At 53.4% G+C, this 16,237-nt stretch overlaps 1 protein-coding gene across 1 annotated transcript in view; it reads left to right on the top strand.

Annotated features, from left to right (window-relative positions):
- The first annotated feature begins 15,923 nt into the window (after positions 1–15,923).
- The window catches only part of LOC146789727 (WD repeat-containing protein 48-like), a 221,094-nt gene continuing 220,780 nt past the window's right edge, over positions 15,924–16,237 (top strand). The window contains exon 1 of the mRNA XM_085630132.1: positions 15,924–16,083. Within this exon, the coding sequence (XP_085486258.1) occupies positions 15,958–16,083 (126 nt within the window). The 5' untranslated portion in view covers positions 15,924–15,957. The remainder of the gene's footprint in view (positions 16,084–16,237) is intronic.

Below are 16,237 nucleotides of genomic sequence, written 5' to 3'. Positions count from 1 at the left end.
ACTCAGCCATCCTGGAGCGGAGACCAAGTACATAGTCCACTATGTCTTGCTTAGGCTTTTTGAGAGGTAACTCCCATCCTTCCTTCACCAAACACAGTGGGCCTCTTACAGGGTGCCCAAACAACAATTCAAAGGGGCTGTAGCCAACCCCCTTTGTGGGACCTCTCTGTAAGCAAACAGAAGGCAGGGTAGAAGGATGTCCCATCTTCGCCTGAGCTTTTCAGGTAATCCTTTGATCATACCCTTTAGGGTCTTGTTGAATCTCTCAACAAGCCCATTGCATGGTGGGTGATAAGGGGTGGTGAACTTGTAGTTGACACCACATTCCTTCCACATAGCTGTCAAGTATCCTGACATGAAGTTGGTACCTCTGTCAGAAACTACCTCCTTAGGAAACCCCACTCTGGAGAATACTCCCAGCAGGGCCCTGGCCACAACAGGTGCTGTAGTGGTCCTAAGGGGAATTGCCTCTGGATACCTGGTGGCATGATCCACTACCACCAGTATAAATCTGTGCCCAGATGCAGTGGGAGGATCCATGGGACCCACTATATCTATTCCCACTCTTTCAAAGGGGACCCCCACCACAGGTAGTGGTATCAGGGGGGCCTTTGTTGTGCCACCTGATTTGCCACTGGCTTGGCAGGTCACACAGGAGCGACAAAACTCCTTGGTATCTTCATTAATGTGAGGCCAGTGAAAGTGAGGGACAAGCCTGTCCCAAGTCTTGTTCTGGCCTAAGTGTCCTGCTAAAGGAATATCATGGGCCAAGGTAAGAAGGAAGCCCCTAAATTGCAGAGGTATAACCAACCTCCTGGTTGCACCAGGCTTGGGGTCTCTAGCCTCTGAATAAAGGAGCCCTTCATCCCAATACACTTAATGGGTACCTTGAGCATTCCCAGCAGCCTCAGCAGCAGCCAGCTGTCTGAGGGGTTCAAGAGAGGGACAGGATAACTGAGCCTGCCTCAAGTCAGCCCTTGAAGGTCCCCCTGTCCCCAGAAACTCAACCTGATCAGGTTCAAGCTCTTCAGGGACAGTTCCTTCAGGGTTCTCTAGATCAGCTTCCTGGGAAGGTTGATCATCACTCTGAGGCAGGGGGGAAGGCACAGCCTTGACCCTCCTGTTCTTCTTCTTGGTAGGTGCTTGGTCCATTGTTCCAGGATCCAAGACCTGTGGTTCAGTAAGGCACTTTTTGGCCTGTGACCTGGTCACAGCAAGGACATGTGGTGATATACCTAACATCTCTGCATGTGTCCTGCACTCCACTTCTGACCATAGAGAACTCTCTAGGTCATTGCCCAACAAACATTCTACTGGGAGGTCTGCACTAACCACAACCCTTTTGAGGCCAGTTACCCCTCCCCATGAGAAGTTAACAACTGCCACACTATGTGAAGTAGTGCCATTGCTGGCATTGGTCACCAGGTAATTATCACCTGGTATGTACTGTCCAGGGTCCACAAAGCCTGGTGTCACCATAGTGACACTGGCACATGTGTCCCTGTAGGCTTGAGCCACTTTTTCATTAATTAAAGGAGTCTGTCTGTACTTGCCCAGGTTACTGGGGCTCACAGTCAGGGACAAATCTATGTCCCCATCACAGATCAAGACTGCCTGTGTCAGGGTTCTGTCTAAGTCAGAATCTCCTTCAGTTCCCATAGTGATTCCCACTACACCCTTTGTCTGGGGACCAACACTGCTAACAGTAGTACTGGGAGCAGGTGCCTTAGGGGCAACAGTGTTGGGGGCTCCACCCTTCTTACAATCACTAGTCCAGTGAGTTGTATTCTTGCAATGATTGCACCAGGGTTTCTTTTGACCTTCTTTCTTCTTTCCCTTAGATTGTTGTTGGGACCCACCCTCCTTAGCAGTAGTTTGGGGCCCTGTTGAAGACTTCTGGTCTTTAGATTTCTGATCTCCACCCTTTTGGTCTGTTTTCTTCTGATCACCCCCTTGGCCCTGGTTCTGGTTCTTTTGCTTAACCCTGGTTCTGACCCATTTGTCTGCCTTCTTTCCCAATTCTTGGGGAGAGGTCAGATCAGAGTCAACCAAGTGTTGATGCAGTTGCTGGTTTTGACAGTTATTTAAAATCTGTTCTCTCATCATCAAATTGTACAATCCTGTATAATCAGATACCTTACTTCCCAGCAACCAACCCTCCAAAGCCTTAGTGGCACATTCAATGTATTCAGACCAGTCCTGAGTCTGTGTCTTCTGGGTGTCTCTGAACATTAACCTGTACTGTTCAGTGGTTAAGCCTAACCCATCAACTAGGACACTCTTCAGGGCTCTGTAATTTCTGACATCCTCTTCTCTAACAGTGAGGAGTCTATCTCTGCCTCTTCCTTCAAAAGAGAGCCAGAGGATTGCTGCCCACTGGTCTTCAGGAACCTGCTGCACTTTGCAGGCTCTCTCAAGAGCAGTCATCCATTTGTGGATGTCATCCCCACTTTTGTAGGGGGGCACAACCTTAGACAGGTTCCTATTATCAAAGACCCTATCTTTGTCCTTAGGGACAATGCTGCCACCAGTGGGTATAGACCCACTCTCTTTATGCTGCCTAGCCTTGCTCAGTTTCTCTTCCATCAGAGCTACTTCTAGCTCCTGCTTCCTGATCCTCAGCTGGGCTTCTTGCATTCTGGCCTCATGCTCCCTCCTCTGAGGGGTGGTCATCCTTCTCCTGGAGTGACCTTGAGAGCCTCTAGAGGCATGAGAAGCATTAGAGTCACCTGAGTGATTCCTTTGCCTCCCAAGCCCCTGGTTAAGTCCACTAGGGAGATCCAATGGGGTGATCCCATTGTCAGTCCCCAGTAGCCTTAAGTTAGCTGGGCCACGTATAACACTTGGCACTGGGCTAGTTCTCCCTTCATCCTCACTACCTTCTGTATCAGTACCCTTCTCACTTTCATTCTCTGTAGTATGAATCTCATCTAAGGGGTGACTATTGGAAAGGGGTACCTCAGTAGCATTTTCAGAAGGGGGGCCTCCTGTTCCAGTCCCTAAGGGGCCTAACTGGGAGGCTTTCCTGAGAGCTTTCTGATCTTCATCAGCCTGTAAAAGCTCTCTGAGTTCAGCAGAAGTAGGATTCTTGGGCTGTTTAAGGCCCCTGATATTTGCCAACTGCCTGAGCTCATTTTGATTTAGGGTAGCAAAGATGGATGGTGCCCTCTGGGGGTCACTCTCAACAGAGATGGGTACATTGGACCCCTCTGCCCCAGCCATTGCTCTTAAGTGTGGGTGGATGTGTTGCAATCTACCTACACTTGGGTTTACCTACTAAACCTATCTAGTAGTTGTAGGCAGGGTGTGCTACTCCCTTTGCTCTACAACAACTAAGTTCAGTAGAACTTAAGTATATCTATTCTTGTTTTATATGTACCTAAAGGTACCTATGTGATCTTTCAATTGGTAACCAAGAGATTACAATGGTAAAACACAGCAAGCTCAAATCCAACCGCTGCTCACCAATGTGAGAAGTTGGCCTGGTATATGATGCTCACTAGTTAAAGTGATCACCTTGTACCATGCCAAGCAACCCTTATGGTGTGGTTGTAAGTCAACCTTTTCGGACTAGCTGCCCTAGTGGTAGCGTAGGCTAAGCAGTCTTTGAGGCTAAACTCGTGAAACGTGTTAAGCAGGCTGTTTTACCAAATGTAACCCCCCTTTATACCAATGAAAGGACACCACACAGATATATATTGAAAATATATATGTCTTTATTTCTCAAAGTATCCCCTAGACTCTTTATGAGAACAGGAGCATAAATCGTTAAACAAGAATATGTTAGAATACACAGAAGTTGCACTTTATATGGATAGGCCCTGGTGGCCGCTCGAACCATATACTAAAATAGTGGTATAAGTACCACGAACAGAAAAGGGAAAAGGCCTAGGGCCTCTAGAATCACTGGGCCTACAAGGAGCTAACTTTAGTTAGTGACCAGGAGGTCCACGGGTTGCGTGTGCAGAGCAAATAGTCACACGCGGGCTCCCATAGGTTTTCAATGGGTGCGTAAAAGTTACAAAGTTACTGCAAAAAGGATCTTCCGGATGGACTATGAACTCAAGATTAAAAACACAGACACTAGAGATGATACTCTACACTTGGGCACCGGAGTGCCAGCTTTACCTCACCCACAGGAAGCGGGTGCATAGGTCTCGAAGTGCGTCGGGTTTCTTCTATCTGTTCAATGGAGCCTGAAGACAAAGATGCTGCAGGCGGTCGGTCCAGAAAAGATGCGGTGGATCCAAGAGTGGATCGGAGTTGTAGAAGACCTGTAAGCAGAGGGGACAGTGTTCACAGTCACTAGCCAGTGACCAGCGTGGCACCAGGTGGGTACCAGGCGATGTCGGGTGCAAACAGGAAGAAAGGTGCAGCTTGTCTCTGCAGCCACGTGGTCCCTGAAGGTCGACGACATCCAGGAGTCGGTTCACGAGCTGTCCCACGCAGGCTCTCGCTGTCGGCGGTGTCGGCGACTTGATCGAAGCAAACAAGCCTTGGCAAAAGCAATTGTTGTGGAAAACGAAATAAGCTGATGGTTCTGACCAGCAAGGTCAGAGGGATTGCTCCTTTGCAGGGGAGCAAGGGCCAGTCCAGAGCAACCAGACCAGTGGTGTAGTTCTTGAAGTTCGTCGCCAAGATGGCCACTAGCCAACGGGCCAGCAACCGGTTAGGCGCGTCGAGTGGCAAAATGCAGAAGGGCCCCACGCAGATCGTGGAGATGCTGGAGGGCTCACCTTTGGTGCAGATGCTGCTCGGGTGTTGGGCTTCTCAGATCCCAAAGCACAACTTGGAGGGAGCCTCGGTTGTTGCGCTTGCAGCTTGTCGTGGTCTTTTCAAGATGGCTGGCTCCACGTGTCTCGGTGCCTCCACGGGTTCCTCTTTTTCAGGGACTGTGGATCGGGTGGTGAGAGGTCTGGAGGTCCAGGTCTTGTCAGTCTCTGGGCTCGGGCTCCGGCGGGAGGCGGCGGCAAAGCAGACGTCGATTCGCTGGATGGTGCTTGCGTTAGCAAGGTGGTCACTCCCTGACCACAGGGGAGATTGGCTTCAGTCCTCTGTGCGGCAGAGCGTCGAAGTTCCCGTCTTCTTCTTGTAGTTAAGTTGATTCCAGGATGTCTAAAGTCTTAGGACACAGCTCCTACCTTTATTCGGATTCTAGGGGCCGGACTACCTGCTAGGTCCCTCCCTAAGGGTGGGACCAGGAAGGGGGGTGGTTACACCCCCAATCCTTTGTCCGGCTCGCCCCAGGCCCGGGACTGGTGTGCCCCAGGACCGGTTTGAACTGGCATATGCACCGAGGCTCCTTGTGAGCCTCAGGCATGTCTGGTTTCTTTCAAGCCCTACCTGACCAATACACAAAATCCTGTCTGGGGTGGTGCACGCACCTCCCCTGGCAGGAAACCCTTTGTCCACACCTCCCAAGCTGGAAGGACTCCCAGCAGCAGGAGGGCAGACTTGTGTCTGTGGTGGCAGCATCCATTTTGTGGAGCTGAGGCTATGTCTGATTTTACCCGGGTTTCAGGTACTGTACATGTCGTGTCCCTCTAGAAGGGTGGAATGCTAACCCCGTCGCCAGAATTGGCGAGGGGTTAGTATTCCAATTCGTATGACACCTTACTCGACATGTTTTGATAAAGCCAAACCAAAGATAGCATTTAACCGCGAGGTTCATAATGCACTTAAGAGTATATGGTATGACGATATCTGGAAACAGTAGAAGGAAGTGGTTCCGACCACTGCAGACAGGCTCAGCTCATGCCAGAGCACCATCTCACATGGAACCAAGCACTCTGCCTTCAGGATTGTCAAGGCCTGCTGTAGGAGTGGCTGATAGGTTACCATGTGTTCCATTTAAGGTAAGGTATAGGTATACTACACCTAAGTAAGAGGTGGTTACACCAACTTACCCCAGCTGAGTGATCAGCCAGTTGTGTCAAATTTGTTAGCCCAGGCCAGGGGTGGCACAATACATGCTTCAGCCCCTGGTAGGCCTTAGATACACCAATGCCCTGGGTACCTAGTGTACACTGGTACAGGGGCTCACAGGGTGATCCACTTCCAATTGGTTATGCACCTAGGGTGCATAGTGTAAATTTAGTAGAGAGAACAGCAGGCTGGGGGTCTGATTGGCAGGCCCACAGCCTCAATATGTCAAAAACCAGTGAAGCAAAAAGCAAAAATTTGGGGTGACCATAGGATAGCAGACCCTACTCTCCTACACGTACCCATAGTGATAGTGAGCGTACAGGCGTGTGTACGGTCCGTATCACTATGGGTATGCATACGCGAGCACACCCATAGTGATACGGACCGTACACACGCCTGTACGCTCACTATCACTATGGGTACGCATACGCGAGCACACCCATAGTGATACGGACCGTACACACGCCTGTACGCTCACTATCACTATGGGTACGCATACGCGAGCACACCCATAGTGATACGGACCGTACACACGCCTGTACGCTCACTATCACTATGGGTACGCATACGCGAGCACACCCATAGTGATACGGACCGTACACACGCCTGTACGGGCCGTTGCTATGCATTTGGGGTGCCCTAGGGCCCCGGTACACACCGTACCTGTGTGTGAAACTCCAAATTACATAGGGGACACATGAGGGACAAGTATAAAGGCCTACATGCATGCTGGTTGTCATGGAGACCAAGTTTAAAGTTTGAATTTTTTTCAGCAGGTGCACAGCAGAAGTCAGTTTGAATGAATCTACTTTGTTGCAATGTGGTTCAGGAGTTGACATCATGCTCAAGAAAAAAACACAATAAGAACCCACTGACTGTGCTAGGTTTGAAGGGATTGGAGGAAACATAGGATGCAAATGTGAGTGACCAATCACTCTGTACTCCTGTGCATGAAACAGGCCAGCAAGGCAGATATAAGGCAGCCAGGTCCCATGAGGGAGCACTTGCCTGCACATCTTCGGATTCTACGACCCAGCTGCTGCTACTGATTCCCTGGAACCATGTCAAGGTCTGTGGAGAGGGCACAGCCTTTCACCCTGGAGGAGAACCTGGCATTGCTGGATGTGATCCTCCCACAGTACCCCCTGCTGTATGGGCGACCAGGGTATCAGGTGAGTGCAGAGTCTACTAGCACAGACTGTGTCCCTTGTTTGTGACTGTGACTTCTGGCATTGTGTCCAGGTGTGACACACATGCTATGTACTGTAGGGGGGTCCCAGGGGGGGGAATGCCTGATGTCTCCCAGCCAGAGCATGCTGTGGTGCATGTCTGCCGTCCTCACTTGCATTGTGTTTACTGTGACAATCACTGCATGGTGCATGCCACATTCTGCCTGTCTTGTCCTCCTGGGAATGTAGCTTCTACAGTCCTCATTTGATTATGTGGTCAGCCCAGTGTGACAGGTGACTGTACCCACAGATGTGTGTTAGTTCTGTGTACCTGTGCTGAGAGTGTCCACATGATGTGTTCGTACCCTGGACATCGGTGTGTGTGTAAGTCCCCTGTCATGTGGGTGGGTGCATATGTGGAGTGTGGCACCCGGGCTGCATGAGGGATGGATATACCCTGCCCATGTGATGTGAGCAGGGAGCAGTGCTGTGTGTCTGACGTGCAGAGCCAGCCCCACACCTGTGAGCCCCCCCCGTCTAGTGGCACATGTGCAGCGTGAGGTTTGTCGCTGCATTTGGCAATGGCAGGTGATTGTCCTGTGCCTGTGTGTGTCTGTGTACTCTGCTGAGGTAGCGTCAGTGGCCTGTGGCATGTGACTGCTTAGAGGTGCTGCACATGATCCTGGTGTAGCTTGTGATGCACAGTGTGAGCCTGGATCATTGATTGTGTCGTTGCCCTCATTCCACCTGTGTACTTTCAATGGCACGTACTGCTTTTGCCCTTCCCCAGAGGATCATGTCCCTATGACAAAGGTGCAATGCGTTGGATGCATACTATGCCTTGTTGTAAACAGCAAATTTGTTCTAATATGTGTGTCTGTGACATGTGCCAGGTGTATTGATGTAGTGTCACTTGTTCATCCTCACAGGTAGGCGCCTCTGCCAAGAAGCAGATCTGGATGAACGCCGTCAGTGCCGTGAGGAGGACGGACGGTCACAAGCGGCGCCTGGCCCAGGTGAGGAAACGCTGGCAGGATATCCGGTGCTGGACGCGGAGGATCGCACGGGTCCTGCTGGGGGACTCACCTGAGACCCATAAGAACCGCGGGTGCCGCCGTCTGACCCACATCCACAAGCGTGTGCTGGCGGTGGTCTTTCCAGACTTGGACAGGCGCTTACAGGAGAAGCAGCAGCAGGAAGGGGGTAGGTACATGTGTGTTTGTTGTGTGTCACCAGCATTTGTAAGTGCACAGTTGCATGGATGCACTGCCAGGGTTTAAAGGTGCTGTGCAGATCCTGTTACCCACAGTATAGCGGTGCTCTCCTGCCTCCCTTCCCCTCCTTGCAATGTGTTCCCTGGTCTGTGTGTAGTCACTCCTTCACAAGGTTATGTAGGCTGGCACTTTCTCCACGTGAACTATGCCTGTAGCATCATGTGTGGGGGTGGTGTGTAACAGGTTTTGGGACCTTGCCTGTGCCCTGTCCAGTTCAGTACTTGTGGGTTCCATGTCAGTTGGCACTGATGCTGAGTCCAGACATGGGAGTTAGTCTCTCAAGTGTCATGCCTTACAGCACGCATGTCCTATGTTGTGGCCTGTGACATGATGTGCATGAGTGTGCGATACGCATAGTGCAGGGATGGTGGCGTGTGTTGCAGTCATTCCCATTCAGGACCATGGAGTTGTGTGGCCACTACTGTCCCCTGGGGCATATTTTCCTAGGTGTCATGTGTGTCATCACAAAATGTGGACACTCTCAGTGTCTACAGCATAGGTTGTGCTCTGTGCCATTGTCCCCTGGCACCATGTATATTGACGTAAAATGTAGTACAAGTGACCTGATTTTCCTTGTTCATACTCACGGTGGCCAGTGCCTGTGTGTCTTGTTACAATCATCTGATGATGACCATTTGTACATGATTATGTGGACAGGCGCACCTTGGGTATTTTGTGTCCAATCATGCATTTATCCAGCCCATGTGTATTTCACCCAGACTAAGAGATGTAAGTGCTTCCTGTGTCTCAACAAATTGTCTCATGTAGGGGGTGGTTGGTGCGGGCAAAGCCTACATGTCAAAACCTGATATCTCCTTGCTAGGTCTGGCCAGTGTGTGATGTTTGTCTGCACATACACTCAAGGTGCAGTGAGCCAGTCATGGTGGGCCTGTTTTCAGTATTACCTATGCAGCATGCGCCTCAAGTTCATGGATATGGTCCCTGCTCATCCCTATTTTCGGCAACGCTGTGTGGTGCAGATGCAGTGCTGGAATGTCCCCAGGGCCTGGCTCCTCTATCAAACTCCATTTCATGTCATTTGCTATTGTGTCATGCTCTCCATGGTTTTTCAGTGGCATGGTGGGTCAACCAACTGTGTGTCGCATGCCCTACATCTGTACCTTGTTTTGTAGATGTTACTGATCTTTCTTTTCAGGCTATGCACTGTAACCTATGTAGATTGGACTCATGTGACATATGTATACAGGTGTATGATTAATTGCTGTCTCTTCACCTTGCCCACAGCATCGTCGGGGGACACGGAGGGAGACATGAGCATAGACGGAGCGGAGGGACCGAGCACCAGTGCCAGCGGTGACATCGTGGCTGGCACATCGAGTGGAACTGAGGCGGAGGAGAGTGAGGCCGAGGACCTGTCCACTGGCACGACAGAATATGAAGCTGACGGGTCCGAGGATGATCTCTCCGAGTGGGCGGAGGCTGCACCAGCAGCTGACAGCGGCACAACATCTCTCCCCGCCCCCTCCATTGCCATCAGCTGCCTCCCACTTGCTCGTGTCCCTTCCCAGCGTGCCCGGTCACCACATGTCTCCTTCCTGCCAGGCACCGCACCCCCTGCCCCTGTCTCCACTGCTGCCGCCAATGCCGAGTCTGTGGACATCCAGCGGCAGTTGCAGGTTGGTCAGGCTGCGATGCTTAATGTCCTCCATGGCCACAGCCAAGTGCTGAACAACATGGAGGCATACTTGGAGGGCATTTTCTCATCGCAGGCTGACCAACGCAACTTGCTGAGGTCCATTGATTCGACACTGACTGCAGCAGTGGGTCTCCTGCAGCGCTACGTCCAACCCCCTACCCCTGACCCATCCACACTTCCCACTCCCATGCCTGTCCCATGTACACCCAGATGTCAGCATGCACCCACCACAACAGACACAGGCACCACACCAGCAGGGAAGGTCATACGCACACCTCCTGGCACGCACACACAGGGTGAAGTAGGCACACCCACTGGGTGGGGGGGCAAACGTAAGACACGCAGCCAGAGTGGGAGTCCGCATTCCACCAAATCCACTCCCTCCAAATCCCCTCCCCTCAGCTCTCCTGGCCACATATCCGGCAAAGACTCCTTCATGGCCGCTCTGTCCCTGAGCCCCACAGTGACACCACCCCGCAAGCGGTCAAGGGAGTCCCCGGTCAGGGTGGTTGAGTCCCCCCCCCTGTCCACACCCTCCCCCAGTGGCGCTGCGACCCATCCCTCTGACCCCCCCCCTCCTTGGGGCCTGTGGTTCCTTCGGGTGCAGGGGAGTCGCTGGAGGACCTTGCTAAGGTGTGCAGCTACATCCTGGCCTCCGCCTTTGGCCCTGCCCCACCCCCTGTGGTTGAGTCCTCCATCCCTGCACCCACGACGCCTACCCTTCGCCCTCATGTCCCTGCGGTGCCTGGTCCTTTCCCCCCACATGATGCCCTCCCCGCTCTGGAAGACGAAGGAGTCTGACTGTGCAGGCAAGCTAGGGGACACGCGTCCCACTGTGTCCCCCACCTGGATTTGAACTTTGGATTGCCCTGTGGGCATTGTACATTTTGAACTTTCAAGGGACGAACATATTTTTGGATGCTGAATAAAGCAATTTATTTTTCCTTAGTACACTACTGTCTGTCTGGTATTGCTGTCGGTGGACCTGCCCCATTATTGTGGGTGGTGATTATGTGTTGGGTGTGTGGGAATTGTAGTCTTGTGCTGGTCATAGGGTGGATCCTGGTATCTGTGTGCCATCACAAGCTGTTGGCTACATAACTTTGTTCATGTAAGCAGTTACTGCATGGTGACATCGTCCCAAGGTGTGTTCCTTCCTCTGTGTAACCTGACATCTTCCCTGCAGGGTCTTTCCAATATGTGGTGCTGAGCTGTGTCTACATTGGCTGGGTGTGTGACGGACTCGTTAGACTTGGGCCATGCATGCTGAGCGATGTCTCCACCTGCATCATTCGTGGCGTCCTTGGGGGTCACTGTACTTGTGTATGTAGACTGACTTCATGTGTACATGTTTTCTTTTTGGCGCTATGCATGTGTATACTCCCAGCCTCGCACACATGTGGTACATGTACTGCAGGATCTTTGTGCACCTGACTGACATTTGTGGGCATTGGATCTGTGGGTACTCCACCCTTTTCTTTGCAGGGGCACTGCTGTGAGTGTTAGGCACCCACCCCTCCTGTGTCTGGGCACTGCTGGGAGGACTCTGCACCCACCCCTCCTATGTCTGGGCACTGCTGGGGGGACTCTGCACCCACCCCTCCTATGTCTGGGCACTGCTGGGTGTACTCTGCACACACCCCTCCTGTGTCTGGGCACTGCTGGGAGTGTTAGGCACCCACCCCTCCTGTGTCTGGGCACTGCTGGGAGGACTCTGCACACACCCCTCCTGTGACTGGGCACTGCTGGGAGGACTCTGCACACACCCCTTCTGTGACTGGGCACTGCTGGGAGTGTTAGGCACCCACCCCTCCTGTGTCTGGGCACTGCTGGGAGGACTCTGCACACACCCCTCCAGTGACTGGGCACTGCTGGGAGTGTTAGGCACCCACCCCTCCTGTGTCTGGGCACTGCTGGGAGGACTCTGCACACACCCCTCCTGTGACTGGGCACTGCTGGGAGGCCTCTGCACACACCCCTCCTGTGTCTGGGCACTGCTGGGAGGACTCTGCACCCACCCCTCCTGTGTCTGGGCACTGCTGGGAGGACTCTGCACACACCCCTCCTGTGACTGGGCACTGCTGGGAGTGTTAGGCACCCACCCCTCCTGTGTCTGGGCACTGCTGGGAGGACTCTGCACACACCCCTCCTGTGACTGGGCACTGCTGGGAGTGTTAGGCACCCACCCCTCCTGTGTCTGGGCACTGCTGGGAGGACTCTGCACCCACCCCTCCTGTGACTGGGCACTGCTGGGAGGACTCTGCACACACCCCTCTTGTGACTGGGCACTGCTGGGAGGCCTCTGCACACACCCCTCCTGTGACTGGGCACTGCTGTGAGTGTTAGGCACCCACCCCTCCTGTGTCTGGGCACTGCTGGGAGGACTCTGCACACACCCCTCCTGTGTCTGGGCACTGCTGGGAGGACTCTGCACACACCCCTCCTGTGACTGGGCACTGCTGTGAGTGTTAGGCACCCACCCCTCCTGTGTCTGGGCACTGCTGGGAGGACTCTGCACACACCCCTCCTGTGTCTGGGCACTGCTGGGAGGAGTATGCACACACCCCTCCTGTGTCTGGGCACTGCTGGGAGGACTCTGCACCCACCCCTCCTGTGACTGGGCACTGCTGGGAGGACTCTGCACACACCCCTCCTGTGTCTGGGCACTGCTGGGAGTGTTAGGCACCCACCCCTCCTGTGTCTGGGCACTGCTGGGAGGACTCTGCACACACCCCTCCTGTGACTGGGCACTGCTGGGAGGCCTCTGCACACACCCCTCCTGTGTCTGGGCACTGCGGGGAGGACTCTGCACACACCCCTCTTGTGACTGGGCACTGCTGGGAGGCCTCTGCACACACCCCTCCTGTGACTGGGCACTGCTGTGAGTGTTAGGCACCCACCCCTCCTGTGTCTGGGCACTGCTGGGAGGACTCTGCACACACCCCTCCTGTGTCTGGGCACTGCTGGGAGGACTCTGCACACACCCCTCCTGTGACTGGGCACTGCTGTGAGTGTTAGGCACCCACCCCTCCTGTGTCTGGGCACTGCTGGGAGGACTCTGCACACACCCCTCCTGTGTCTGGGCACTGCTGGGAGGACTCTGCACCCACCCCTCCTGTGACTGGGCACTGCTGGGAGGACTCTGCACACACCCCTCCTGTGTCTGGGCACTGCTGGGAGTGTTAAGTACCCACCCCTCCTGTGTCTGGGCACTGCTGGGAGGACTCTGCACACACCCCTCCTGTGACTGGGCACTGCTGGGAGGCCTCTGCACACACCCCTCCTGTGTCTGGGCACTGCTGGGAGGACTCTGCACCCACCCCTCCTGTGACTGGGCACTGCTGGGAGGACTCTGCACACACCCCTCCTGTGACTGGGCACTGCTGGGAGTGTTAGGCACCCACCCCTCCTGTGTCTGGGCACTGCTGGGAGGACTCTGCACCCAACCCTCCTATTTCAGGATATGTACGCTTAGAACATACACGGGTGTGGGTTCGCTCCATGCATACGAGGTGGGGGTACGGTCCGTACGTACACTGTTGGCATGGGGGTACGCTCCATGCATACGAGGTGGGGGTACGGTCCGTACGTACACTGTTGGCATGGGGGGGTACGCTCCATGCATACGCGGGTGAGGGTACGGGTCGTACTTACACTGTTGGGGTGGGGGGTACGCTCCATACGTACGCGGGTGAGGGTACGGGTCGTACTTACACTGTTGGGGTGGGGGTACACTCCATACGTATGCGGGTGAGGGTACGGGTCGTACTTACACTGTTGGGGTGGGGGGTACGCTCCATACGTACGCGGGTGAGGGTACGGGTCGTACTTACACTGTTGGGGTGGGGGGTACGCTCCATACGTACGCGGGTGAGGGTACGGGTCGTACTTACACTGTTGGGGTGGGGGGTACGCTCCATGCATACGGGGGTGGGGGTACAGTCCGTACGTACACTGTTGGCATGGGGGGTATGCTCCATGCATACGAGGTGGGGGTACGGTCCGTACGTACACTGTTGGCATGGGGGTACGCTCCATGCATACGCGGGTGAGGGTACGGGTCGTACTTACACTGTTGGGGTGGGGGGTACGCTCCATACGTACGCGGGTGAGGGTACAGGTCGTACTTACACTGTTGGAGTGGGGGGTACACTCCATACGTACGCGGGTGAGGGTACGGGTCGTACTTACACTGTTGGGGTGGGGGTACGCTCCATGCATACGGGGGTGGGGGTACGGTCCGTACATATCCGTACTCACGCTGTTGAATGCTTGTGCGGGCCGTACCCAGGCCTTTGCCACGTGGGTGCAGCCGTCCTGCCATTGTTGGGGTGACGTAGGTGTGGGCGTGGTACGGCTCGTACCCACGCTCTTAAGGCGTGGGTACGGGACGTACCTGTATTGTTGTGTTGCCGGTTCGCGTCGTCATGCACTTCCGTTGTGGCGGACGCTGGCTTTGCTGGACACGCCCCCACCCCCTCGTCGTGACCAGGGCCTGGGGGTCGGGTATGTCCAGGGCATGTGTGCTGTGTGACTTGGGTGGGGGTTTTGTGGCCTGCCCCTGCTCCTGCCCCCCCCCCCTTTCCCCCCTCCCTTTGTTGTTCTGACCTTCTGCGGCGTCTGCGTCGTAACCTGTAGAGGAGGTCGACTGCTATGAGGGCCGGGATGACACGTAGGTTCGGGTCCATGTCTGTCCGTCGCGTGCAGGGACTCCTTGTTCGCGTCGTCCTGATTTCCCGGCAGTTTTTGGCTGCCGGAAAATATTGTCCGTGCGGGATGACGTTGGTGCGAATCGTACTTCCTGGTTCGTGAATGGCAGGCTGCGTGCGTCCCGACGTCACGTCGGCGCTTTCCCGGATCACATTTGTATGTTTATTTTCGTCGGTCGGGGTTTTGTACGATTCGTACGGAAATAGTATTTCCGTACGAATCGTACTTCCATGTTTGTATATTGTTACGACCGGGTACGCGTCGGACGGAGAATATGCTCCGTCCGACGGTTCGTACCCGGTTTTTACAGGATCGTAATTGGCACCTTATTCTTCTGATAGGGAAAGGAAGTCACTGGAGCACGTCTGTTGCGGAAGAAGACCAACTGCTGACAACCCATTCTCCAGTTCGGAATTCTAACCGCAACAGAGGCAAGACGCGAGCACTCCTTGAAGGTAAACACACCTTCAAGAAGCGCACGCCACAGAATACAGAATGCACAATAAATACAAGACATCAAAGAGGGCCAATGTATAAACACATATTTACGTACTCTACACCGGGGCAACAAGCTTTGAGGACATCTGGCCATCACCAGCTCAGGGATCTCTCCAGGCCCAAGATCATCACCCATTAGTGCAACAACACCCTGAAGGCCTGGCTGAATGAGCACCGCAAGAACCCCAGCGATGGCGAAAAGATCATTTTCTGTAAATATGTAATATATTTTTGTCCAACCATAATCGTTTCAACTTTTCTTAAAATGTAATCGAATGAATTTGCAACTTGTATATATGTAACTCTAACCGCTAGTATCTGTAGTACTTACTACCATTCTTTGTGAGTTTAGAGTTTATCTGTTTCGTATCTTTTATGTAATTTATGCACTTTGAAGTCCTTATGTAATGTAACTGGTTCTATTGTAAAGCCCTCAGACTCCTACGGGTAACGTTCGCGCTATATTAAAAAAACGCAAAAATAATTATTTGCCACATCGCTTCGTAATGTTAGCAAGGGCCTGTTTATTCCAAGATGGCCGCCAAGTTGTGACTCACCATAATAGTTGCGCAGTTTAAGACTATTTCTGTTTCTATCACCTCCCCGTTGAGCGGCAGAAGTCCACGTTACAGCTGATGCCAATTGACAGCTTGCACTCTCCGTTTTCGATTGCTTAGGTCTGACTGCGGAGGTGTTAAATCTAAGTTTCCTGATACCCGTACAGATGATAGCTCTGCACACGCCCCCTGTTAGAGTGGGACATCGTAGGGGAGTTGCCACCACCATGGGCATCTCTCTGAGCCGAAGCGAGGAGACTCTGGGGGGTACCGAGGGTTTCCATGTGCACGGGGTGAGAGGCCTTTTACGATTGATTACCGTTCCTAGCTGAGTTCCTGTTTCGTTTAGTTTCCCATGTATTATTTTATCCTTTTCCACTCGCCGTTGTTTCATTGTTCACGGCTTCCCTATATAACTCCATTAGTATCCCCTTTTCTAGACCGTTT

Source organism: Triturus cristatus, chromosome 10 (assembly GCF_964204655.1).
Source record: "Triturus cristatus chromosome 10, aTriCri1.1, whole genome shotgun sequence".
NCBI lineage: Eukaryota > Metazoa > Chordata > Amphibia > Caudata > Salamandridae > Triturus > Triturus cristatus.
This window is presented reverse-complemented; position numbering and strand designations above follow the sequence as displayed.